This window comes from Trachurus trachurus (genome assembly GCF_905171665.1).
Source record: "Trachurus trachurus genome assembly, chromosome: 12".
NCBI lineage: Eukaryota > Metazoa > Chordata > Actinopteri > Carangiformes > Carangidae > Trachurus > Trachurus trachurus.
This window is the reverse complement of record NC_139908.1, coordinates 8,976,579-9,003,714: the sequence shown is the minus strand read 5'-3', so window position 1 is coordinate 9,003,714 and position 27,136 is coordinate 8,976,579. Positions and strand designations below refer to the sequence as shown.

At 41.7% G+C, this 27,136-nt stretch overlaps 1 protein-coding gene across 4 annotated transcripts in view; it reads left to right on the top strand.

Moving 5' to 3' along the window:
• fcho2 (FCH and mu domain containing endocytic adaptor 2) overlaps positions 1-21,939 on the top strand; it is a 48,195-nt gene extending 26,256 nt beyond the window's left edge. Inside the window, exons 9-30 of one of the 4 annotated variants that reach the window (XM_083984268.1) lie at positions 1,496-1,540; positions 1,701-1,770; positions 1,885-1,909; positions 2,181-2,237; positions 2,901-2,960; positions 3,180-3,353; positions 6,027-6,051; positions 7,540-7,579; positions 7,700-7,782; positions 9,689-9,772; positions 11,507-12,043; positions 12,487-12,602; positions 12,700-12,844; positions 13,025-13,114; positions 13,438-13,497; positions 14,120-14,231; positions 15,960-16,115; positions 16,886-17,018; positions 19,797-19,996; positions 20,878-20,942; positions 21,035-21,199; positions 21,724-21,939. In XM_083984268.1, coding sequence (XP_083840394.1) covers positions 1,496-1,540; positions 1,701-1,770; positions 1,885-1,909; positions 2,181-2,237; positions 2,901-2,960; positions 3,180-3,353; positions 6,027-6,051; positions 7,540-7,579; positions 7,700-7,782; positions 9,689-9,772; positions 11,507-12,043; positions 12,487-12,602; positions 12,700-12,844; positions 13,025-13,114; positions 13,438-13,497; positions 14,120-14,231; positions 15,960-16,115; positions 16,886-17,018; positions 19,797-19,996; positions 20,878-20,942; positions 21,035-21,199; positions 21,724-21,746 — 2,465 coding nt within the window. In that variant the 3' untranslated portion in view covers positions 21,747-21,939. The remainder of the gene's footprint in view (positions 1-1,495; positions 1,541-1,700; positions 1,771-1,884; positions 1,910-2,180; positions 2,238-2,900; positions 2,961-3,179; positions 3,354-6,026; positions 6,052-7,539; positions 7,580-7,699; positions 7,783-9,688; positions 9,773-11,506; positions 12,044-12,486; positions 12,603-12,699; positions 12,845-13,024; positions 13,115-13,437; positions 13,498-14,119; positions 14,232-15,959; positions 16,116-16,885; positions 17,019-19,796; positions 19,997-20,877; positions 20,943-21,034; positions 21,200-21,723) is intronic. The other 3 variants (XM_083984270.1, XM_083984269.1, XM_083984271.1) reach the window with 3 other exon arrangements.
• Positions 21,940-27,136: the final 5,197 nt, after the last annotated feature.

The following is a 27,136-nucleotide window of genomic DNA, read 5'->3' as shown; positions in this document are numbered from 1 at the left end:
ACATCTGTTCATTTGTACACAATATTTACAGTGGAAGCACAAAATGAACTCTTCTGCCCTGTCAAGCCCCTTATTCCCCATATACTGAGACCATATATACATCAGATTCATACATTCTTGTATGCATAAATACACAAAGGTAAAGAAAATATACATATATTTGAGAGACAGAGCACCACGGAGCTGATTAACACACATTTGCTGGAATGGGGTGTGTAATGTTTACGTTAAAAGTGGAGGCGAGAGAAGAAAAATCATTTTTTACATGACACATTCAGCGAAATGTGTTGTTTCCTGATGAGTCACACAGCTTTATAATGACTGCACTGCAACACATAAACACTGGCGCGGAGAAATCAAATACAGTGTAATGTGTGTACGTGTGTGTTTACATATGTAATTAAATTCAGTTTGTCTCATTATGAAGCTCTGGAGACACCGTACACACACATACAGACGCTGATTGACACGTACACACATTGCATGTCCTGCCACTGGTTTTCACTATGTGTGTGCATGTGTGTGTGCGTGTGTGAGCACTGCAAACCACCCCTCCATAAATGTAAATGTAGAAGCGTGACAGACAGTCCAAGTGCGGAGGAGGCCTCGGAGGTGAATGTGTATATAATTGATGAGCAGCAAATTAAGTGTGAACTTTGTTGTTCTTCTCCGTTCTCGACGACGCATCCAAACAACCCAAAGCAATGTTATTTTTTGATATCGGGCTCATTAACTGGAACAGATACGATGATTTGTCGCCTCAGTGTGTTGATAATAAAGGTTGTTTCAGGGGAGGATTTAAACGTGTATGTGTGTGTGTGTGTGCGCCTGTGCGTGGCTCATTTTTTCTTTGCATGTCACATAGAGGGAGGAAAGGGCATCTCTTAAGCCTGAGAGCAGATTTGTCCATGTGGCTTTAAACACTTCGCTGCATGTAATCTTGGACTTGTTTGTCTTATTGTAATAGGGTTAGTGACTTCGCGTGTCCCGTGCGGGCAGGTTTAGTTTCAGCTCGGTTCAATACCTGCTGTTTGTTGTGAGCGCTGATTTACTGTAGCAATTGGTTCACGACGGCGGTGATTCATACGTCCCAGGTGGAGTTTTTTGTGTATTTGTGTGTGTTTTTGTGTGCGAGGAGGACTCTTGTGTTGCCAGAGTAGCGCTCTGTGTCCCCGGGAGGGAGTGTCACATCACTGCGAGTGCCACCAGACACACAGTTGACTCCGCTATTGACCTCGTCTGCCCTCTGGGACCGGCCCTGCCCCCTGTTCATATACACACACACACACAATCACACATACACAATCACACACTCACTGTATGGCACGCCAGACTGCATGTTGTGTGTTTGCCAAAGTGTGTGTGTGCTCGCCCCGTGTGTATGTGTGTGTGTGATTATTGCGTGATGTACATTCACAGCATTCACAGCAGGAGGTCATTGACCCTCTCCGTGCCAAATGAACCTAAATGAGTTCTTTTTTTTTTGTCTCATTAGGACCCATTGAGTTTGAGGAGTGCAATACAGCTATTGCTACTGAAGGTGAGTCTTGTTATGAAATTAAAAGTTACACAAGTTAAGTTATTTTCCCTGAAATTAAGTCCTCAAATGTGTAAAACAAACACATTTCGATCATTTAATATCAGATTTAATCACTATTTTTCCATCTAATTAATTATAAACACTTTGTTTTTGTGTCAAGGTGCTAAACCCAGAAAGCGAAAACCATTCGGGATCCCCGGTCGCAGGAAAGACAAGGACACAGACTCGACGTGAGTGAAGACTTTTTCATCTTCTGTCCACTTTATGCACCTTATTTCCCTCCTGTGAAGGAAAAAAAAAAAAGACACATTTCAAATTTTTATTTGTCCATTTTTGTCTTCTAGGGAGTCGACAGAAGTTGAAGCTGCTGTGAGTATAATAATTTACACCAAAACAGCTCAAGAATGCAACGATTTAATTGATCTTTTTATATTAATATTTATATTAATTCAGCTTTGTATGCGATTTTGATCTTTAACAGCAGGAGGTAGAAAAGATCCTTGTTCATTTTCTTTCTGCTCTGTATTTCAGTGTGTGAACATGTGACTCTCTCTCTCTCTCTCTCTCCAGCTTTCTCTCTCTCTCTCTTGTTTGTTTAGCAGATTTGCTCATTCGTTCATTCTTCTCTCTGTGTTTGTAGAACACTGCCAATGGCGCTCCCCCCGGATACTATGGGGCCATCGACATCCAGAACGCTGTAAGCAAGCTAATACACACAGAAACACACACACACACACTAAGTAATACTGAAAATATCACCTCATATTCACACCTTTTTTGTTTTTAATAAATATATAGATGTCATAAACACATACATTTTAATTATTTCTAATTATCTTAATTAACACTGGATTTAAATAAGTAAATGAGTAAATAAATTATTTAATGAGGAAAATCAAGTAAAGATGCTGGAATGAAGTGATTAAAGTTGTTTCCATTGTGAACCATTTACGACGTTTAATTACTATATTGATTAAATTGCATGATCTGCACTTGATGAATTGATTAGCTGTCATGACAAGTGGGCAGATTTTGATTAAAAAAGAAAAGTAAACTAAATTCAAACAAAGTTTTGAAGCATGACGTAATTCAAATTAGGCATTAAGAGACAAAAAAGAGCTGAAACCATTAAACACTTTGAAAGGAATCACACTAATTATCTAATATAAAAAGTTTTAAATAGTGTTTTTTTAATTATATAATACTGTATCAGAATAAATTCTTCTGAAATGTAAGCATTGATAAATACAATTTATGTATCATTTAAAATGTGTCTATTGTAACTCTGTGTTAAATAGTTAAAAAACGCTGCAGCTACTTTTAGATTTTAAGCCAAACTTTCTTCTCTGTGTTTCTGCAGAACGTCCCCCAGGTGGATGCCGAGGGTTTCTGTATCAGACCAGAAGTAAATGAAAACGATATCCTTTTCCATTTGTCTTGACGCTGTTTTCACTCTCAGCCTCGTTCCAAGTTGGAAGACTTCAAGGATTTTATTGCCATTTGTTTTTCTGCTCACACCCGTCTGCAGTCTGAGGCCAAGACTAAACAAAACCGGACTTGTAGATGATCTCTCTCTCTCTGTCTCTCTCTTTCTCTGCTCTCGTTGTTGTCTCCTTAACTTATTTTTCTTTGCTCACATGCCAAAGAGAATTCCTTCTACTCATCCAGCGACTCTGAGGATGAGGATGAACCCAGGAAGTTCCACGTAGAAATCAAACCTGTTCAGCCAAACAACGGCACGCACCAGCAGAAAGCCACCATCGACGAGCTCAAAGCCTCCATCGGAAACATCATCCTGTCTCCCTCCACCTCGGTACGGCTTTATTACTGAAACCACACTGAAACACAAACCTGTTGCTGCTGCTGCTGCTGCTGCTGCTGCTGCTGCTGCTGCTGCTGCTGCTGCTGCTGCTGCTGCTGCTGCTGCAGATGTCTGCTCTGCCGCAGCAACACTAGAGGGCAACAGGAGAATATCTTTACCTCTGTTTCAGGAGGAGACGATGGGAAAACGCCGTGTAACCGCACCAATCCCTCCTGTAGATGTTTGTCATTAGTCACTTCTTTCTTTCCTCGATATTATTCTATTTACATTGGACCGTCGTATGTGTTATGTCTAATTTATTTCACATGCCCGATTGGCTTCTGAGTCTGTGAGTTTCCTGTTTGCACACAGCTCAGTTACATGTTGAGCAACAATCACATCACTTTATTCATTTTTTTTCCTTAAAGAAAAAAGAAAAAAAAAATCAAGAACTCAGAAACAATAATTTTTGGGTGAAGCATTTTGGCCTTTTACTGCAGAGTCACAATGCACACACATCTGTCCTTGCAGGCACTCACAGGGAATGTTTTGCAGCAGGACACACACACACACACACACACACACACACACACACACACACACATGCACGCACACACACACATAGTGTCCGGTCTGATCCGTGACCTCAGTCATGGAGCCCGTCATTCAGCTCCTTGTCCCTCACCATCACTCAATCTCTGAATCACTCTCCGCTGCTCTATGAAAATAGCCACCGCCATTAAAATTTAAAACCACTACTGCTTGTGTGCAAACATGCACCGTGTGTGTGTGTGTGTGTGTGTGTGTGTGTGTGTGTGTGTGTGTGTGAGCGTGTGTGTGTGTATGTGTGTGTGCACTGAGCTGTTGTTGTTGTTAATGGTGTTGTGGAGCAGCTGAGAGGGCACGCTCACTGTCGCGGATGGGGGTCTAGTGGGTTTCACCCGCTGCACATTAAACAAATGTCACGGCATCTTCTCCTCTCCTCTCTCTCCTCTCTCTCTCTCTCCCTTCCTCTGCATTCATCACTCTTCCTCCTCTCTGTTTGCATTGTACCTCACTCTTTTTTCTTTTTTTTTATAAAATACTTTTTCCTGGTTCCTTTGTTTGCGTTCACCCTTTGGATTTTATTGGAGCCCACTTGTTCTTGACAGAACTCTGTTGTGGTTATTTATGAATACTTAATAGGTTAGTTGCCTTTTTCCTCTTTTTTTCCTCTTATTTTTTTTTTTAAAAACATGTTTGTCTTTTTTTTCCACCTTAGGAATTAATGATAAAGATAAATTACAAGTTCTATGATGATTTTTTCTATTATAGGAAGATTCAGGAGGAGAGATGTTCTCCTTTAAACCTTAGACTCAGTTTGGGTTTAGTTGTTGTTGAGACTCAAACCCACAATTACTTTAACATCCTAAAAGTACCAAAAAAAAACCCACACACGTTTGTGTTTGTGTGTTGGACTGATTTGCATTTAAATACCAGCGCAGTCATTACATTACATTTACCATCCTCTCTATGTGTTCAGATAGATTTTCTACTGCTCCATATTCACAGGAAAGTTCTGGATTCGAGTTAAAGGTGATGACGAACGTTGCATCATCTGGTGTGAATTACCGAGAGATTTTCTTTTTTTTTCTCTCTTTTTTTCTTCACAGTGCTCATTTTTCTGTCTTTTTCATTTCTTCTCCTGTTTGGTTCGCCCTCCACGGTGTTCCCTTTATTGAAATAGCAATGGAAGTCGTGTGTGTGTGTGTGTGTGGCCAGCAAGAGCCGTAATTGAACCCATTTGCCGCTTAGCGCCTGTGGGACTAAACCCTGGCCTCACAGCTCTACGGTGGTTAAACGCTTTTGCTATGTTCCTTAAACCCATTTTGTTTCTTTTTCTCCCCTCCTCCTCCCTCAACAACCCCCCTCCACCCCCCTACACCCCCCACCACCTCTACTCTAACCGTGCTCCTCGTACGAATACGTTCTTTATTGAAATTGATGCTCTGAGTTTCCATAGGGGTTGGTTGGTGGCCCTCAAGAGTGTATGTATGTTGCATATCTTGTGTTACGCAGCGTGACATTGCAGATTTATGTCCCACAAAAAAAAAGAAAAAGAAAAAAAAAAGAAAAAGGAAGTTGGTGAAGTGTTGGGGGCACGTGCTCTGTTGTCCCTGACTGATCGTTGTACGAGCTTAGATGCACGGTTTTGGCGCTGCTGAATTTTTCACCCTACATTTAACGTCTGGTATGTGTAAGTCCAGAGTAGTCCTGTGATTTACTGTCTTTAACTCTGAAGTGGAAAATTCCCTCTGCCACTGGGAATAATTAATAATATAGTTTTCAAACCCCTTTAAGCGTTTTTTTTTTTTTTTTTTCACCCTATTTTCATCATGTTTTATATGTTTAAAATCTTACATATTGTAACACAAACACTTGTAAAGGCGTAAAGTTTCAACTTGTTGGACATATAAAAAGGATTGTGCTTCCAAGAGTTGCACATAATGACCCTTAAAATACTTTGGTTTCTCTCTTTAAAAAGCGTGTCGGTCAGTTTTATGTGTCCTGTGTTTGGGAACGAACATTTCTGTCTTGTCAGTCTTTTTTATTCCTGTTTTTTTTTTTTTTTTGGAAATTGAACAAATTCAGCAAAGTTTTGGCCGCACGCCTCTTTGATTAATTGATGTCTGTTTTTGTTTTCAGGGACAGATGCGGAGGAACCAGTCCAGTGAGTATTTTCTCTGTCTGACCTCTCTGTATCTGTGTGTTGCTGGATGACTGAGAAGAAGGGGAGGTGTGGGTGGGCGAAGGGGGGGGTCGGCGGGTCGACTGTACAGCTTCTCAGCTACGTTTTTCTTGGCCCGGGATGTTTGTAAAGAGGTTGTCTTTTTTAAAAAAGGAAAAATCCAGCAGAAACCGAGCCAAAACCAACATATCCCAGGAAAAAAAAAAAAAAAAAAGTAAATAACTGTTCTTTTCTGTCAATGTGAGCATGAGGGATATTTCCCTCCTGTGGCACAAATACGATTAATTACTTAATTAGCTTGTTTATATTTTGACATGTCAGAAATTATCTTGTGTGTTGACCGGGCTGACGGTCATCTATCATGCTGCTGGAGGTCTTAATGCTTAAAAGTGAACAAAAAAAAAACACAAAAAAACATAATATCCTTTGGACTTTAAATCCAGAAAGGAGTTCTTTTAAAAAATTACAGCTTCAATATTTACAATGACGCTAAATGATAATTGTGTAAATTCACATTAATGAGCTGAGATGCCATTGATAGATGTATACTTACTCTACGTACGCTCAGGAATCACAGGAGTATCCACATTAAGCTCTAAGCCTAAGGGTCCTGGTGAGTATGTTTTCACTACAGTAGTTACCCTTCAACCCCCCCCCCCCCTCCTCTTTTCCTCCTCCCCCTCTTCCCCCTCCTCAGCTCTCATCTCTGCCCCCCCTCTCCCCTCCTAGGAGCCTTTCACACAGCTGCTGCTGCAGCCAGCTGACACCAGCTAACACCACTACTGACACTGTTGTTCTTCTCTCACACTGCAAAACCGATCGGCATCTTATTTTGAAAAGGATCTACTGTACTTACACGTTTTGGTTGTAAAGATTAAAATATATGTAATTTACGGCGGGCCTCTCGGTTGCATCCTCTGACCTCTGACGGTGCTTAAGCTGTGTGCTCACGTGAATCTCTGCGATTTATTGTAACACTTTAGACAGGGGCACAAAAATAACAAAACGATGCCTGATTTTATTTTTCAGCTGCTAAATCACTCCCCCACCCCCCGCCCCGCCGCCCCTGTTGTAAAGTGTTACCACCACATCCACAACACGGTAGCTGGCTGGAGTTAACCCCCTCTTTTTTGCAGTAAGGTTTTACTTTATGAGGCAGAAATGAGAGATATAATGCATCTAAACCTTGAATCTTACTGCAAAATACATCTCTGCAATCTTCCGTGGCAGACGGTGGTTTTCACTTTTTTTTCCGTCAAAAAACCTCAGTTTATATTTCTGGTTGAAGGTGTGATGTACTGTTGGCAAAGATCTGTGAATACTAGACGGTGAAAATCTCTTGTGTGGGTTTTTATTTTATTTTTTAACTTGCTGCGAAAGCGTATTTGCTGTCATCGCCCTGTGCAACGACGACGTCTGTGGGTCTCAGTTTGTTTGTTTTTTTGTTTTTTTTTCCCCCTCTCGCTGCAGGTGATGAACTGGCAAAACCCAGAGTGCCAACATCGTACGAGTGAGTATGAGAGTGAAACTTTATAACTCGTCTCTGTTGAGTGTTTGAAGTTTTTTTTTTTTTTCATGTTTACAGCATCTAAATAGTCTTTAACATTTTCTCACTCTCTCCTTTATCAAGACTTAACAACGACCTTCTGTCTCTGGACCCGTTCAGCCCGACTCTGGCTGCAGGCTCCACCTCCTCCGTGTCCTCATCAGCAGGTAACAAAACTGCATTTCACCTGGACTCACTCCGCAATCTCTGATTTTATCTTTACCTTTTCCGTGCATCATTTAGAAACCATAAGATTTTAGCTCAGATTTAAAGGGATAGTTCAACATTTTTGGCTACGCTACAGAGGCTAATGGGATTTCTTGGTTTCCCTCATCAAACTCATCAAATACACAATCCAACAACTCCGGTGGACAAGTTGTGACCTGCACATTCACCACGCTATGAGATAATAACAGAACGTTACCAGACAGAGTTGTTTTAGAGGTAAATGCAGAGACTGCTTGATGAAAAACTGTCCCTGAAGGCAACGCGCATCAGCGGTTTTGCATGAATTTACCTCTAAAACAACTCTGTCTCGTAACGTTCTGTTATTATCTCATAGCGTGGTGAATGTGCAGGTCACAACTTATCCACAAGAGCGTTTGGAGTTGTTGGATTGTGTATTTGATGCCAAGAAATTCCATGAGCCTCCGTAGCGTAGCTCTGAGCAGCTCACGGCTCTGCTCCGCCGTTCTAAAAATATCTTGCACCGACAATTAAAGGTAACGAACCTACTGCTAAAACCATAGGGATTATGGCAATGGGCCAATTTCCCAAAATGTTGAACTATCCCTTTAATGTCAAACAAACCTAAAGTAGATTCCTCACAGCAACAGGCGACGATAAAGTGAGTTACCTTGCTGAGGAGGAGGTTGGTGTGTTTCAACTTTTTACGCCAGTTGAACACTTTTTAATGTGAAGCAGCAGCAGCAGGAAATGTTGGTTTTTGCATTGGCACTAAGTGAAAACAGCTCTGACGTGGTGTCGGCAGAGTGAAGAGTGAACAGTGAGGCTGCTACCAATGAAAGATAAAATTACGTTGGATTACATCACTCATTCTTTGTGCTTAGGTAGGCTGAATCTGAACAGTGAGTGCACCAATAAAAAACTACACATTTTTATACATTGAACTGAGATCTGAAGGATTTTTAACTTTAAAGATCAATGATGCCTGATGACTTAAACGTCTCACCCTTTTCAATTTCACTTTGATCTCACCATCTCTCTATGCGACTGCAGAGTTTCCCCTCTCGTGTCTTTCTTTTTCCGAGCTACCCAGTAGGAAGCCTTTCCTCCCAGATGGAGGAGCTGACCCCTGAAGGCAGCACAATATTAGGCATCAGGGAATTAAAACGGCAGCATTTCTATCCCAGCCTGCAGGAGTTTTTCTTTTTTTTTCTTTTTTTTCCCCTCTCAGTTTGTACCGTGTAGCTTAGCTCTTTGTTTCTTCCTACACTCACACTTTTCTAAGACACACATTGGACTTTTGAGGGTTTTTGTTGCACAACAAGTGTGATTCTCATGGCTTTACGTGCTTGACACCAGTGTTTAAACAGAGTGACATTAGCAGTGACCCATTGCCTAGGCTAAGCGTAATCCACAGTTAATTGGCACCTAGTGGAGGTCAGGGGGTCGGCTATAAAGCCCACTGGCACGTATGTTGTCAAACAGTGTCTTGTTACTGTCAAAGGTCGCGACTTAAAAGTCAAAAGAGCATCGAAAAAGTGCCCCGATTAAGATGCGGTGATGGGAATTAAGTCCCCGCGTACAGCCTGTTAAATCTCTCTGTGTACAGTGTGGCTGTGTTGCACACATGACACATGAAACAAGTCCAGTCTGTGAGGTATTAGAGAGATTAAACTCTCAGTGAAGGAAGCAGAGACGGGAAAACATGGATGGAGTTTTGCATTTATTGTGTTTTTGTTCTGAGATTTTCCTTTTTTTTTTGTGCATTTTTATCAGTTTACATGTACGTACATTTGTTTTTACTTTACTGTGTCATTGTCTGAATTGAAAATCACGTGCTGTTTCCTTGGTTTGATGGATTTATTTATTTTGAACTTCTCTCGTTAGACCTTGCCTCTGTTTTCCTTTCAATCCCTCCATCTCCATCTTTTCTGATGAATGACTCAGACGTCTTTCTGCCAGAGGCATCAGGTAAAACGAGTGTGTGCTCCCTTCATCACACAGTCAGCGACTTAAACCAAAAGAACTCGGTGCATTCATCATGTTCATGTTTGTTTCTTTCTATGTTCTTTATTTCCAATGCATGAGAAACATATTCAGTATTAATTTTCAGCACATTTGTTTGTTGTTTCTTGATAAGAGGTCAGATTCTGGTAACAAGGACGAAAACACCATTATAACTCAATATAATTACAAACAGCAGTGCAGTAGTGTTTGCTATTTGGTTGATTTTGTCGGCTATAAAAAGCTAATAAAGAATAAAAAAATAAATAAAAGAGACCCAATCGGATCATGAAGTTCATTATATACAGTAGGCTGTATATAATAGCAGAAATTGCATTTATTTGCTTGATCTAGCATGAACTAATGCCACACACCACAGCATTTATAGTGCAATGTTCTTTTCTAAATGGACCTAAAAATACTGAAAACTCAGCAAGAAAAGTTCATTTCAAACTGCAGCAGTTCAACAGTGACACAATGAAATGATCATAAAAATGCAGTGACAAGCAGTAGATCATTCATGGCTGCAGTAAAAGTAACTGAGCACCTCGAGAGATTTATGAATGCATTCAACAGCAGCGTGATCGAAACTTAACATATTTTAATTTGCTGTCTAAAACTTGAATTGCTTGATTTTTTAATGTCGTCCTAAGAGGCTTGTTTTGCTGCCTCTAACCAGAAAATGTTGCATAATGTTGAAGAGATAATGGATTTCACAGGAGGCAGGAAACCTCATGTGCCCTGCCTTTTGTTCCACTGTTTGTATCCGTGGATTAAAACACTAAGTAAGATAAGTTATTTTGTCATTTTAGCCGCTCCACTAACCCAGAAAACGGTGTCTTCACATGACCTCAGGTTAAGTTGTTATAAATCTAAAGAGCCTCATTCGGTGTATGATACAGAGATGAGTGTGTAAAAAAAAAAGTAGGTACTGCTATTTATATGTCACCCAATACAGATCAGATGTGAACATTACCCAGTGATCTCACACCCAATAAATGTCACGCTGGTTCATCCGTCTGGATTTCAAACACTGAGCCGGTGCTGACGCCGTTTTCCCTGTTTGTTTACAGACAGATTTATTTCTCTATATTTTGGTCCGTAGCTGATCATCAGTCAAAGCAGAGATATTACAGATAGTGGTGTGCATCTTCACCGGCCTCACGATTCAATTAGATTACGATTCACCAGTCTTCGTTCCGGTTCGATTCGATTATGGTGCATCTCGATGCATCACATCCTCAATTGTCTATACTGCCACACGTGGCTTTTTCATTGATTAACATCAATCGTCAAATAAATATGATAACTATTAATCTGTCTGAACACACAAAGAAAAAGAAAAGCCAACTTAAAGGTGCACTTGTTAATTTCTCAAACACAAAATGTAAATCACGACATTGTGCTTTAAAATAACATCAAACTTGAATGAATTGTTTGAATTTAAAAATCGATTATGTGACATAACTGCATCGATTCAGAATCTCGATGCATCTTTGAAACGATTATTTCCTCAGTCCAACAACATGTTTGTTTTTATTTTGTAAACACTTCTTGACACACATGTATGCATTTTGAGACAGTTTTAGATCATGAGTTGCTTTTCTAATTAAACTAAACACTTTAGATGTGTGACTTATTGCCTCAGGGGTTACAGTCTGTGCTCTGCTTTGTATTTGTGATGCTCATGGCCTCCGTCAGTCACATCGCCTCCTCCAGCCGAGCCGCCGGTGCCGCCACGGGAGCGCACTCCTCCGCTGGCCGAGAGCCAGCAGTCCAAAGAAGTCTCCTCTTTCTCCTCGTCCACTTCCTCCCCCTGGGACTCGCCAGAAAACGCTTTCCAGGCACTCAAGCCGGCACCGGCGCGGGCCCAGAGCGCCCCCATCACCCTGCCCGCCGAGCCGGTCGACCCCATCAAAAGCAGCAGCCCTCCAAAGAGCGTCGACGCCTTCTCCTCCGTGTCCTGGTCCCAGAGCCAGTGGATCGCTTTCAGTGATAACTTTGCTCCACCTCGGCGTCCGGGCTCGGGCTCAGGGTCGGGGTCTGGGGTGAAGGAGCTGCAGAGGCCTCAGTCCGGCGGCTGTGGGAGGTCGAGTCGCTTCCTCTCTGACGACTCCGCTGACGCCTACTGCAAAGCGCCGGGCGGCAGAGAGGAAGGCAGCAGCTCCAGCTTCCCTGAAGGAGTCACAGACTGGGCGCTGGCTGCAGCTGCAGCTCCGTCAAGCAAAGTCTTCAATGGTAACATGATCAGTGATGTCAGAGACTTGTTTCATGCCTGAGGTTTGGAGTTTGCTTTGTGTTTTTTTTTTTTTCAGTTCATTTTTGTGCATTAAGTTTCATTTGAAGTGGACAAAACATTATTTTTGTATGTTTTTTTTGTTGATTGTTCATTATTTTATGTTAAAGATTTGTTTTTCTAATTCCATGCCTGGTTTGCCTTTGAGTTTCTTTTTGTGAAATTTATTTTGGAATGTGATTTTCTTTCTTTTTTTTTAATTTCCTGTGATGATTTGAATTGTTTATGGTTTTTCTTATTATGGTTTTGCATATTTGAAGTCTTGCTGCATGATGGTTTTTGCAGTGAAACCGGGTGTTGCACTGATTCTGGTCGCGTCCCCACACTGTTACTAACCTGTAAAACATGCATGTGTTTGTGTTTGTGTTTGTGTTTGTGTGTGTAGTGCCAGTACCGAACCGACCTACAACTCCATTAACAGCGGGAGCCCTGGTGCCCCCGCCGCGACCCTCCTCCAGGCCCAAACTCCCCACTGGAAAGCTCACAGGAATCAATGAGATTGTGAGTAACAGAAACATCCACCGTATCGTATGTGTACACCATGAAACTGTAACACTGTGACACCTGTTTTTTTAAAAATCCACTCCCTTTTGCTCAGGTGCGGCCGTTCAGCCCGCCCAAAACAACATCCAACGCCAGTCCTCCTCCTCCAACGACGACGGCTGCACCTCTGGCCCGGGCGGAGAGTTCCTCCTCTTTGTCCTCTAACGCCTCGCTCAGCGCCGGCAACACCCCCACCGTCGGTAAGCCTCCTCTTCCTCTTCCCCCCTTGATTCTCCTTTTCTTCGCCTCCTCACCAACGTGCCACATGTCGCTTTCTCTGCACAACAAATGTGCTGTTTTTTCTCCTCTTCGTCCCCTCACTCACTCCTCCTCCTCCTCCTCCTCTCTCCCTCCTTGCTTCACTCCTCCTCTCCTTACAGGAGCTGGCCTCACCTTTGTTCACCCCCTCCTCCTCTCCTCCCCAGAGCCAGAGCTGCTCTCCCTCTCCTCTTTCTTCCCACTAAGCCAAAGTGAGTCTGCCTCTCTCCCAACTCTTCATCTCACTTCAGAGACGCTCCTCTCCTCTCTCTTGTGTTTTTGCTCATCTCTGCTCTGCATTCAGTACATTTCAACTGATGCTAAGAAAGTTAAAGTCGTCATTAGGACCTGTTACTGTAGCTCTTTGTTCATCTCTGTGCAGTCACGTCAGTTTTAGGGACTCACCTGCCACAGTCGCACATAATTACAACTGTGCTCAGCATCATCTTCATCCTCACGTTTGTTCTCTCTGGGTTTTGTTTATCTCCTTTCCTCTTCCTCTGTTACGCCTTTTTTTTAATGTGGCGTAATAAAGAGGACGATGTGTTCATAGCGAAGCTGCCTACCTTTGAGAAGCGGTGTGAGACACCAGCAGGTACGGTTGAAGTTCACACCGGAGGACTCTCCTCCACCGTATTTAACGAAACACTAACAGCAGCGAGTTGAATGATCTGGATGGACAAACGGATTGTTTTATTTAATTTTTCCTTCTTTTGCTCTGCAGTGATTGCATTTCCTCTGTCTTTATGTGCTTCTCATTGTCACCTCATCACATGTTTCTTCCTATCAAAAGCTTCAATTTCTAACGTCGTAAAGAGTTTATTTGTTAAATTACTGAAGTAATGAATGAAGTGACTGCTACGTCTTTTGTTAACTTTAGTTTAATGCTGTCTGAGGTCATTCTGACTGTCTAATTGCACTTAATTATAACTAAAGCAGCTGTAGCATGAACCGCTCTAAAACCGTATCTTATTTCTGTTTATTTGAAGAGTAACAGAATGTACTGATTTGCGATGTATGAATGACTGACCTCATGAAATGTAATAATAACACAAATATTCGTAATTATATAATGCATCTTTTTGCATGATCAGACCTGCCTCGTTCCCGATGTGAGCTTTGGAGCCCCGCTGTTATGAGAGTCTGATCCGCAGCTGAGTCAACAGACCTGAATCTCTGTGCCTTTTTTCTCTCCTCCTCCTCCTCCTCCTTCTCAGGGACGTCTCGCGGTCCCAGCCCTGTGACCCTGGCATCCCAAGATGCTTTGCCCATAGCCGTGGCCTTCACAGAGTCGGTTAATGCTTACTTCAAAGGAGCTGATCCCACTAAGTGAGTCTCACATGACCTCCCGCCGCTCAACAAAAAGGCCCCGACATGGACCTGCACGCATACACATTTTTGTCCATATTTGAACTCAAACAATAACACATATATGACGCTATAAGTTCTACATTACACGCTGCTTGCGCTTCATGGTCCCCGGCCAACGCACACTAGACTCAGGTTGTGCTTTTTTTTTGCTTTTTTTTTTGCCGGGTGTATCTCCCGCTCGCTTTGCATGTGTGGAATGTTTTGCGTTAGTCTGACACCATTCTTTCAGAGTGGATAACCTACATGGAGCAGATTATGGTCTGGGGCAGAGAAAACATACAGCCTTTTATTAGTTAACTGCTGTTAAATTGCCGGCGTGCAAAAAAAAAGAGCTTATTTTTGCAGGGATTAGCAAATGGAACATTTCATAAGCAATGCAGCAGAGACACGGCGCGAGGTGGAGACCCACTGTGGGCCGTTAACCACCGCAGCGCCCGACTGCACCGCGAAGGGAGGAAGACTCTTCTCGTTTCGAAACTGGATCCATATCAAACTGTAGAAACACACATACAGTACCAGTCAAAAGTTTGGACACACCTTCTCACTTCTTCACATTGTAGATTCATGCTTAAAGGGATAGTTCAACATTTTGGCAAATTGGTCCATTGCCAGGTCACAACTTGGCCACGAGAGCGTTTTGGAGTTGTTGGGTTGTGTGTTTGATGAGTTTGATGAGGGAAACCGAGAAATCCCATTAGCCTCCTTAGCGTAGCTCTGAGCAGCTCGCGGCTCTGCTCCGCCGTTCTAAAAATAGCTTGCACCAACAATTAAAGGTAACGAACCTACTCCTAAACTCCTCCTAAAACTATAGGGATTATGGCAATGGGCCAATTTGCCAAAATGTTGAACTATCCCTTTAAGACATCAAAACTAGGGCCGAACACATATCGAGTTATGTAGTAAACAAAAAAGTGTTATCTGTCACCTGACCTAAACCCAACTGAGATGGTTTGGAATGAGTTGGACGAGTGCTCAGCACCTCTGGGAACTCCTTCAAGACTTTTGGAAAACTTTTCCAGGTGATGACAGAATCAAGAGTTTGCAGAAAGCTGCCAATCGAAGCAAAAGGTGGCTACTTCATAAAATATGAAACATATACTGCTTTTTTTGTTTACTGCATAATTCCTTATGTGTTCCTTCATAGTTTTGATGTCTTCAGTGTTAATCTACAATGTCACAAAGTCACAAAAAATAAAGAAAAAACATTGAATGAGAAGGTGCGTCCAAACTTTCGACTGGTAGTTGTATATACTGTAGATCTATACAGTGTAGATGTGTTAGACCTAGGAGGACCAACACCCAGTGTGGTCAATCAAAGCAGAAATCTATAACAAGTTGGATATCTACTTCAAATCGGCCCACAGTGGACAAGTGGGTCAAAGTACAGGACATAACAAGACTAATATGTGAAATGTGGCTTTGTACTTAGTCATAGTAATTATAAGAAAAGTGGAGCAGAGGAAACTTAACAGATTTTGCTAATAGATTAATTGCTTAAGTCATTTCTACAGAGAAAATGTCAAACGTTCTCTGGTTTCAGTTTCTCCGATGGGCGGAGTTCATGCTTTTCTCGGTTTAATATCATCGCTAATTTAATTCAAAAGAACATATTTGAGTTCACGAGGCTATTACAATGTTGTAATAGGAGCCTTAATTCCCACTAACTCATGTGTCCGCTCTCCACAGGTGCATCGTGAAGATCACCGGTGACGTGACTCTGTCGTTCCCCATGGGCATCATCAAGGTGTTCACCACCAACCCCTCGCCGGCCGTCCTCACCTTCAAACTGAAGAACATCAGCAGGTTGGAGCAGATCCTCCCCAACCAGCAGCTTCTCAACAGGTGAGGTTTCGCCCGATAGATTGATTCAAAGCAGCGCAAGACAACAAAACGGCAAAAACGAAGAAGACCTACGCTGAGTTGGGTTGATAAAGTCGTGGTTGAGTCAGAGAGGGATGTGGACGTCGCCGCCGGGGTGATAGCAGCGAGGATGGAGGAAATGTAGTCTGCGTCAGTGAGAGGAAATTCAATTAGTAATCTGACATAAACCCGTCATTAAGTTGTCAGGGAAGTATTTTCCACCAGACTTTAACAGCCAGGTTCTCAACAGCCCATGTCTCTTCTGAAACGCTTCGCCCCTAAAATAGCAAAGAACAGCAAAAACTTTTATATAACAGCTGCTTCATTTAACACACTTCGTTGTATCTCTCACCTCCTCTGTCTCAGTCCGACGTGTTTCAGTGAATATTTAACCTCGAACGCAAGTGAGAAGCTTCTGACTTTTTCAAGCAAACTTTATGGAGACAAATTCATATCTTATAACAAAAAAGTAAAGAAAGATGACATCTGTTTCTTTTTTTTTGATCAATATTTCCCTCTCTGGTTCCTCCCGGTTGTCTCGAGAACACATGGCTGGGCTAATTGAATCAAGTGGAATTCATGATTTAGTAGCTGGTTGGATATAACAGGGTCATTTTTTCCAAGCTATTGGAGCTTTACACACAAAGCCAAGAAGTGCGATGAATAATTGAGCCTTTGATTATTCATTGTGTATGTATGTCTGTGTGTGCGTGAGGGTATGTGTGTTTCTAACTATTTGTCTTTTTGTCTAGTGATCCTTCCCAGAGTGACTCAAATTCCAAGGACTTCTGGTTCAACATGCAAGCACTGACGTCCTACCTCAGAAAAGCCTCCGATCAGAACCCTTCAGCTTCCTACTACAACGTGGACATCCTGAAATACCAGGTCAGAGCACGAATAACTGGAGTTTTAAAGGGATAGTTCAACATTTTGTGCATATTGGCCCTTAGGAGTTAGGTGCAAGCTATTTTTAGAACGGTGGAGCAGAGCCGCGAGCTGCTAAGAGCTACGCTACGGAGGCTCATGGGATTTCTTGGTTTCCCTCATTAAAACTCATCAAGTACACAATCCAACAACTCCAAAACGCTCTGGTGGACAAGTTGTGACCTGCACATTCACCACGCTGTGAGATAATAACGGACGGAGTTGTTTTCGAGGCAAATGCAGAGACTGCTTGCCGAAAAACTGCTGCCGACGGGAACGCGCATCAGCGGTTTTGCATGAATTTACCTCTAAAACAACTCCGTCTCATAACGTTTTGTTATTATCTCATAGCGTGGTGAATGTGCAGGTCACAACTTGTCCACCTGGGGCCTCATTTATCAAAGAGCGTGTAAAAGTCCTCTTAAATTTTCAGTACGACGGAAAGGCAAAATGTGCGTACGACCAAAAAATATACACTCTTTTCAGATCTATCAAACTCCGCGTACACACGGCTGCACGGTATTTCCCTTGATAGATCACACCGGACCTGAGAAAAGCGTGGATGAGAACACGCCTCATACCCAGCCCCCTAAACAGCCCCACACAACCATATGTGGTCAATGCAAATCAGTTACGTGCATATTAAGTAGCCATGTGCGCTCTGGAAACGTGTGGAATGACGTCAGTGGAAGACGGTGAAGACAACAGACGGACGGAGAGCGGAGAAAGAAGCGGAATTTCTCTGAAAGCGAGATACACGGTAACACGGCAATATCAGTCAGAAACATCATCTTGCATTGAAAGGCTACAATAAAAACAAAAAACTCCCAAATCTAAATGAAACAGAGCAGAAAGAAGAATCATATTTATTCTGCCCCTTATTTTAGATTATGTCATAATAATTTAAAGCAGGGTTTCCACTGCCAGTCAGTACTACTTTGCACCCCTTAACCCCCAACTTCCGTTCACTGGAAGATTTGATTTTCATTTGTGCATAGCTATATATTTAAAAAAAAAAAAAAAAAACATTGAAGTCCACCAGTCTGTGACTTTTCCTAAAATGATGTTGGGCAGCACCCATTTTTGTTAAATACAATAAATATTATTCACACAAAAAATATCGATCATGTTTTCTCATTTGCTTTGATTTGCGCCGACATTATTGGGCTTGCTGCTTGCTTATGTGTGTCCAGTCTGGCTACTTAACACACGCACGTCGCAGAAATTATTTTCCAGACTGGACAGACTGGTTGTGGAAGAGGTGTAGCCTACATGCAGGGGGGAAATATCAATATGATATCAAAAGAAAACGAAATTCGTTTTATAAAGCCAGTATTTAGGAGCAAACTAGTGTAAATGCACAGGGGAAAAATCAGAGTCGCTGCTTTCATGTAAAGTGCCGACGTCAACACGTGTGCGGTGGTGGTGGTGGTGGGGGTGCTGGGGGTGCTGGGGGGGGGGGTCATCATCACCACCACTTGCTACTTCAAACAGTGTCCGCGCTCCTCTCTCCCTCGCACACTGCAGTTCTCTGACTCTGCAGCGGCGTCGCCAATTCCTCCTGTTCTTCAAAAAGCGTGTAAATGCCGGTACGCCATGGTCGGACTGGTCGTAAATTTTTGCACTTACTCCCGACAAGTTTTGGTTTGATAGATCCCAAATTAGGCGGAGAAAAGTGCGTACGCACAAAATGGGGGAAAGAGCGTGTAAAAAAGCGTGTATCCACAATGATAAATGAGGCCCCAGAGCGTTTTGGAGTTGCTGGATTGTGTATTTGATGAGTTTGATGAGGGAAACCAAGAAATCCCATTAGCCTCCGTAGCTCTGAGCAGCTCACAGCTCTGCTCCGCCGGTCTAAAAATAGCTTGCACCAACAATTAAAGGTAACAAACCTACTGCTATGACTATAGGGATTATGGCAATGGGAACTATCCCTTTAAGAACAAAACTGCATCAAAGAAGTTTTTTGTGAATCTCATTACCCGAAAAATGTTGTTTTTCGTTATTTAGTCAGTATTTAACATACATCTGAAACAAATCAACAAAATCTTTGAGATTTGAGGAATTCAGAAGTTTTTTTTTGTGTGGAGCCCTGGAGGAGGAGGAGGAGGAGGAGGAGGAGGAGGAGGAGGAGGAGGAGGAGGTGGTGGTGAGGGTTAAACATGTTGCCAGGGATTCTTCGCCTGGTTTGGCCAAACTGTCATCAAGCATCAAGCTGCGGTCGTCCAGTTTCAGACCTCACAAACCACTAAAGGCCGTCATGCCACCCCATAATCAGGCCTTTTTTTTTTTTTTTTCTAAAATTTTATTTCCTCCTTATAAATAAATCATGAGTTTTATTTTACGTGACGAATCGAGAAATGTAGAACAAATTAAAAAAAAATGAGAAGTAGAGTCTGTCTGTCTTTTTTGATGACAGGAGAAGGATTTTTTTTTATGTTTGTCGTGTTGTGTGTTCATGTGAGACAACAGCTGCGGTCAGAGCAGATTTCCAGGAAGCTTTGGGGGGGAAACATGAGTTTTGTTTTCGCTCACATTTCAGTAAACCAGCTAAAACCTGAGCACAGACTGCTGCTCTGCACCTCAGGCAGGGTCACGCACACACTAACACACACACACACACACACACACACACACAGGCTCTCTCATATTCACAAAATCACTCTTAATTGCTGCTCGTGTTTAAATCTGGACTCTGTGCCTCCTCCTCTCCTCCTCTGCTGCTGCTGCTGCGTTCAGGTGCAGTCGGACGGGATCCACTCCACCCCGCTGAACCTGGCCGTGTACTGGAAGTGCACACCGAGCACGACGGACCTGAGGGTCGACTACCGCTACAACCCCGACTCCATGGCCGCTCCGGGGGCGCTCACCAACGTGCAGATCTTAGTGCCCGTCGACGGAGGAGTCACCAACATGCAGTCTCTGCCCAACTCCATATGGTGAGACTGAGAGACGATGTTCATAGGCCATCGGGACGGCTTCACAACAAACTGTCGATCATGGCCACTGTAGCGCTGTGTGTGATGCAAGCAGTCTTTTGCTCAGACACGAAAATGAAAAGGGAAGAAAAAACTATCATGGAGCTGTTTCTACACAAAACACAAAATAAAACACATAAAACATATTTAACACAAGAAGCATTAGAAAATGCTTCTTGTGTTAAATATTTGAATTATGTTCAAATTTTCTATGTGTTTTATTTAGTGTATTTTGTGTATATAGCCTACACCTACACCTGCTTATTTTTTACGTGTCTTGTCCACTAAAGGGCATTCCAACCAAATCTGTTTTGTAACATTTACAACACACTTTAGTAACTCAATATATGATTTCAAGAAGGGAAATCGAAATATTAGTAATGGTGCAACAGATCACAGTTGCTCCATGATCTGTTCCGATCGCTCTCCACGGATCGGCAAGTGCTCTGCGGATCGATTGATTTAAAAAAAAGTAAATAAACGGGCAATTAAAAGAACTCCGCTCGTAAATTTGAAGCTGCAGCTCTACATCGCGCACATCTTTACTACCCCGAACGTTGCAACGCACGACATAAATCTGCGTCGGCACACATTCAAACGTCAGTTTCTACCTTCGAATGTTCTAATTTTTAAAATAATTCGACTTCTGTTCGAATAGCGAAGTTTGTTCTGACAGCCCTACACTACACGTCCGTTCGTCGTTAGACTCATAATCGAGCCGATGCTGGAAATTTGTCAGCCACAACGTAATCGTGTGAAAATCGGCCTGAATTCGTGTCGTCTGATCCTGCCTTAATTCAAACAGAAGCAGCTCAAGGTGTTGATTCTTTCTCCTGTTGTAGGAATTCAGAGCAGAACAAGTGTCTGTGGAAGCTGAGCGACATCTCCGAAAAGACTGAAAATGAAGGTAAGGGAAGTTTGTTCATCGTCCTAATTTCTACACAAAGAGCTGTGAGTTTGAAGTCTTTACGTTTATTTCTTTACGTTCTTTACCTCCAGGTGCTGGATCTCTGAGGGCCAAGTTCGAGCTGTCGAACGGCCCCTCGAACCCGTCCACTCTGGCCGTGCAGTTCATGAACGAGGGGAGCACCCTGTCCGGAGCGGACATGGAGCTGCAGGGGACGGGATACAGACTGTCCCTCAGCAAGAAGAGATTTGCCACAGGTTTGTACATTATCTGGTTCGACCAATCACATGCACTGCAAAAACTAAAAATCTTTCCAAGAATATCTGTCTTATTTCTTGTCAAAATCTCTCATTTCTAGTCAAAACTAATCTCTTTCCACTCAAAATAAGACTCATCATCTAAAAATGTACTTGTTTTTAGATCATTTTCACTTGTTTCAAACCAATATTCACTTGAAATAAGTAGAAAAATCTGCCAGTGAAAGCAAGTTTTTTGTGCTAAAGAAAAACTTGCTCCACTATCAGATTTTTCTACTTATTTCAAGTGAAAATATGCTTGAAAGAAGTAAAAACTGGCTGAAAACAAGCTACTTTTTAATGTGATGTTTCTTATTTTAAGTATAATTAGATCTGTTTTGACTAGAAATTACATTTTGACTAGAAATAAGACAAATATTCTTGGTAAGATATTTGAGTTTTTGCAGTGTGCTCCAGATTTTTTAGTTTATTTATCACACCTAAAACACAACCTGCCTCCTTTTTTTTTTGTTTCTTCTCCTCAGGACGTTACATGGCAGATTTCTGAGGTGAGCCACCACCACTCTGGTTCTCAAGAGATATTAAAAAAAAAAAAAACTTGTCAACTCTGCGACACCTCCTGAACCTCTGGATCCATCAGCTGTGCTCTGGCCCGGGAGGCGAGAAACTCACTACAATGAAACAGCACTGAGTATTGAACACTGTTAAAAAAAAAGAAAAGAAAAGAAAAGAAAAGAAAAGAAAAGAGAACTAAGACGAGCTTTCAGGAACTGTGTAGATATGAAGTCTAATAATGATTTCTGATCAATTCACTTTTGTATAGTCAGAAACAATTTATGGATTAGATATAAATCTATATTGTATTTGAAATCATGAAAAAAGAAAAAGAAAAAAAAGTGCACTAACAATCTTTCAGACGCTCTTTTTCCTCTTATATTAATTTCTCAAGAGCCTATAACGAATATCAAACAAACCCGGAAGAGAAGAAGAGGTTCCTCCCTCTCTCTCCCTCTCTGAACTGTAAATAACAATAACACTGAATCTTCTTCTCGACCAGCTCTGACTCCGACTCTTGACGTCGTCTTTTTTTTTTTTTTAACTATTTGATCATGTGCAATGAAGCCATGAAGGTAGAATCTGTCTTAAAACCGTGTGAATCCTCGCTCACACTCTTAACGGCACAAAGCTTGATCTTTTTACAAAACAACATTGAAGTGCTTTCAGACGAATGCAAAAATCTGACCTCAGTGCCTCCTCATCTTATACTGTGGATCAATAGGCAACAAAAAGTGCATCAATGTTTGACCCAGATTGTGGGTTTTTTCCAGATTTAAGCTACTTGTCTCTGTGGTAAAATGCATGGAGTTTTTTTTTTATTTTTCAACAATCTGTGATCAGTGTGGTCTTTTTAAAACTCGAACTTTTTCTCCCCCTTTTGTAAATTCTCCTTTCAGTCATGGCTTGTTTAAGCACCTAATTTTTATTCTTCATAAAAAAAAAAGAAATCTTGACTGTAAAACATTGTGTCAAATGTTAGATGCTTTAAAAAGAAAAAAAAAGAAAAAATCAAGGGAAGTTACCCAACTTTTTTTTTTTTTTAAACTGGCAGTTGTTTTTAAATCCTGCGTTTGTGCCCTACAAATGGAGAAATGTGCCTGAATCTAACTTTTCTCGACTCTTTTGTATACGACAGCACAGTTAATGAGAATAGCACCAACAATGTGCCAGTTTTTCTTTTTTTTTTCTCCTTTATTTGGATACCGAAGGGAAAATGTCTCCTCTTTTTAAAGCCAACTGTCTTCCACAAACCAATTAGTCACGTTTGCCTTCTGCGTTGAGTTTGATCATTGAACTCTTTCGTTTTTTGTTTTTTTTCTAATTCTGTCGTCTTTTTCTATCCGATTCTCGTCGATACACCTCGACCGCTCGTACGCTCACTGTGCAGTAGATGACGTTAGCCAACGGTAGCAGCACAACGACAACAAGGCCAAATGAATGATTGAAACGCCTCGGTCAGCACAACTGCCCCCCACACTGAGTAATCCAGTGTTGTTGACTGTGGTTACATATTGTGTTAACAGTATTTGCCATTGAACCTGTGATAGATTTAGCGACCTGTCCTGCCTTTCAACCCCAGTGCATGCTGGGATACGCTTCAGCCTCTTGCAACTTTTCAAGCAGATATAGTTAACGGATGGTTTCACTCTTGGTGCTTCGTTCTTATGCGTTTTGCGCGATGACCAATGCTGTGTTGGTATGTGACGACGTCTAGTGGAGACGCAGTAATAAGTTGCCCCGGAAGCTGTGATTGAAAAATGCGGGAGTTTCTTACACTGTGCATCATGTGGCCAACTGACCTCGCAAACAAAAAGAAAAAAAGAGATTTTAGGAAACAACCTTTGACGTCAGGCTTTTGTTTTAACCTCAGTGCTGTAAAAACAGGGCTCTACTAGCTACAGATGATTTCAACTCATATCCACATTTGATTCATTTAACGCCTCACTTGGAAACATTCATTTGATTTCAGTCATCATATCAGACCAGGGTAATTACAGTACATATAATCTTCAAATTTATAATGTTTTTAACCTTTTGTATGATTCTTCTAGTACCTGGTTTAAGACTCAAGCCTTTAATAATAATTCAGAGCCAGACGCCGTCCGTCTGTCTGTCTGTTGAACTTAAATTTTTTGCATTTGAAGCTGAACTTTAATCAGCCAAATGTAGGATTCTAGTTGAAACAAATGAGTTTACATTAAAAAAAATTTAAATAAAATTGTTTTATACAGCAAGAAATCAACATGTTACTCCGTGTCATCTCTTAACTAATTATATCAATGGTTGTTGAATGAACCAAATGCGTTTAAAATAAATTTTTAAAAAATGAACTAAAAAATAGACAACACGGATTCTGTAATTATATTCAGTATTAGCAAGCTGGTTCTTGCTGTCCCCGCAAAACTTTCAAAATAAAATTCTCAAGGCTCCTTTTTTCGGTCACTTTCGCTTTCTGTCTTTATATGTTCTATTAAACAGAGTTTAAAAAGAGCAAAATTGTGTAAATGATTCTCATAAATTGTACATTTTTACCAATATCTCAGCCACTTTTTTGTCATTACTTTGATTTCTCATTGTGCCTGTATTAAATGTGTAATATATGAATATATACAAATATATGAAAATGACTACTTTAAGTGTGTTCTGTGTGATTTCTTCCAGCGTTGATGCAAATGTAAGCATGCTTATCGTACCGAACGCATTTTGACCGCGTCATGTTAGCATTTAGGTGAATTAAATTCCTCCAAAGTCAATGTCGCAGTTAAAGCAGAAGTAAGTGATCCGGTCGTTTTGGCTAATGTTGCGTTCCAGGCAGGCTTTTGAAATCGTAAATTACAGCTTCAAGTCACAACTTACGACTCTGTAGCGTTCCAGGCAACCAACTCGTGTTTTTCCGACCTGTTTTACCGGTGAAAGTCACTATAACGGCCACTCGTAACTTCCGACCCGTGAACTCGTACCAGATCGAACTGGTACGACTTCACGGTCGGAAAAATACGAGTTTCCTTGAACGCACCATAACAGTCCTCGTCCCTACGTCGCCACATTCACGGCGTCCCTTGGCTGCACACACAGCCCTGCATGCCGTTCTCTCTCCTCATTGGATAAAAACTGTAGGATACGATAAATGTTTTAAAGCAGAAGTGAGTGATATATTTGTGTTAATATAAGTCTTAAATAGTTATATCTTCCGACAGCAATCACTTACATAGAGTGTTTGGACTGAAACACGGGTCTGTCAGTCCCTCTGCTCTGCTCTGAGCCGAAGAGAAAACATTTATCGTATCCTACAGTTTTTATCCAATGAGGAGAGAGAACGGCATGCAGGGCTGTGTGTGCAGCCAAGGAACGCCGTGAATGTGGTGACGTAGCGACGAGGACTGTTATGGTGCGTTCAAGGAAACTCGTATTTTTTCGACCGTGAAGTGGTACCAGTTCGATCTGGTACGAGTTCACCGGTCGGAAGTTACGAGTGGCCGTTACAGTGACTTTCACCGGTAAAACAGGTCGGAAAAACACGAGTGGGTTGCCTGGAACGCTACAAAGTCGTAAGTTGTGACTTGAAGCTGTAATTTACGATTTCAAAAGCCTGCCTGGAACGCAGCATTAGCGAAAACGACCGGATCACTCACTTCTGCTTTAAGTAAACTGAATAATGTTTAAATTGACATTACTACATATGCAGTCTTAATTCTAACATTAAAAGGGAAAGCTGTTAAATAAAATGTTTAAATGCTTGACCTAGAATAAGCTCAATCTGTAGTATTTCTCCACTTAGACTCAAACAAAAGAGGACCTATAAAAACACATACTCTAATCTACAAATCTTATTGCGTGCACTTTATTATTTTAATTTGGAGATGGGCATTTGGCGAGTGTATTTTGAGAGAATTTTGTGTTTGGTGAAAAGGTTGAAACACTTCAGAATTAAACTGAAATGACCTGAGTTGAGTTGATAGATGGAGAAAAGAAATTGTCCAGGGGTGAACTAGCCCTTTAAAGCTTCTTAATCCCCCTCAAATATACAGATTTCACTGATGAAATGTTGTAGACTGAAAAGACAGAAGTTGCAATACTACAAGATAAAGACAACAAATCTATTGTCAGGTTTTTTTGTTGTTTTTTTACAGCCATAATCCATGTCAAAAGGTTTGTACTAAAGCCTGGACAGACACGCAGGATGATAGAGCAGGAAAACAAAGTCTGAAGACACCAACCACCACCACCACTACCACATGTGTTACTGATGAACTGTTTGCACTGCAAGAACCTCATGCAGTGCTTTGCTTAGGAGGATGTATGCATGACTGTGCGTACACGCTCAGCACTACATCAACACCTTGTGCGTATTTACACACTCAGTCATGCCTTGTGTCCCTCGGTCTGAAGACCTCCTCCACGCTGTTTGAAATACGCCGTCTGAGCTGCTGCCTCTCTCCTCTCCACGGCCACATGTGTGAGCCATCAGTGTTGACTCTGCCTTTCCCCTGTCCGCCTCGCTCAGACTAAGACGAAGAGATCTTAAGGTCTCCGGTGTGAGCTGAAGTCATATACAGAAACTGTGTGTAGGCTTACAGTACATGTTGCCATGCAACTCCAGAGGCTCCGTGTGTGGGCCGGCCAGGCCTTACAGGTGAAGAAAAATGTGATTGTCTGAGTTTAAGTACGTTTATCCACTTTCTTGCCAATAGTTTGATGTGAACATAAACACTATTCTCTCAGCTATTTGCTCAATATGGAGGCTATAGGCTAGTAGAATTAGCTTAAAGCGTACGGTCAGGAAAAAGCTCAGAACAAAGGTTTTAAAAAAGGACATATCACCACTTATAAAGCTCACTAATTATTAGTATTTGATATTAATTTTGTTTCATTTATACAATAATATTTTGGGAAATACACTCCCAAAAAAAAGCCAGATAGCCTAGCTTGGGGAGAATACGTCAGTCCGACCACCCATTTCTCCAACTACCCATTAATCCGACTTACAGTATGGTTAGGGTTAGGGTTAGGGTTACTTAAAGGGATAATTCACCCAAAATCAATAATTCACCAATTTTTTACTCACCGTCATGCCAAGGAAAGGTTCGGTTCGGAGAACCTTCAGAGTTATCAAAATGCTTTTGGAGTTCCACAGAGGGGCCGACTGGCAACGGATTTTCATATAATAGCGGCCGGCGGATTGAGCTCACTTTTGAATCATCCATAACACACACTATGAAACAAACAGTTTGATGAACTGTTTTTAGCCTTGTTGTAATAATAGCTCCCAGTGGCTGCGCGAGATGAGCGTTTACGGACATCTCACAGCAAATCTAGCAAGCGCATGTGCACAAACATCAACTGAGCCACTGGGAGCTACTGCTACAACAAGGCTAAAAA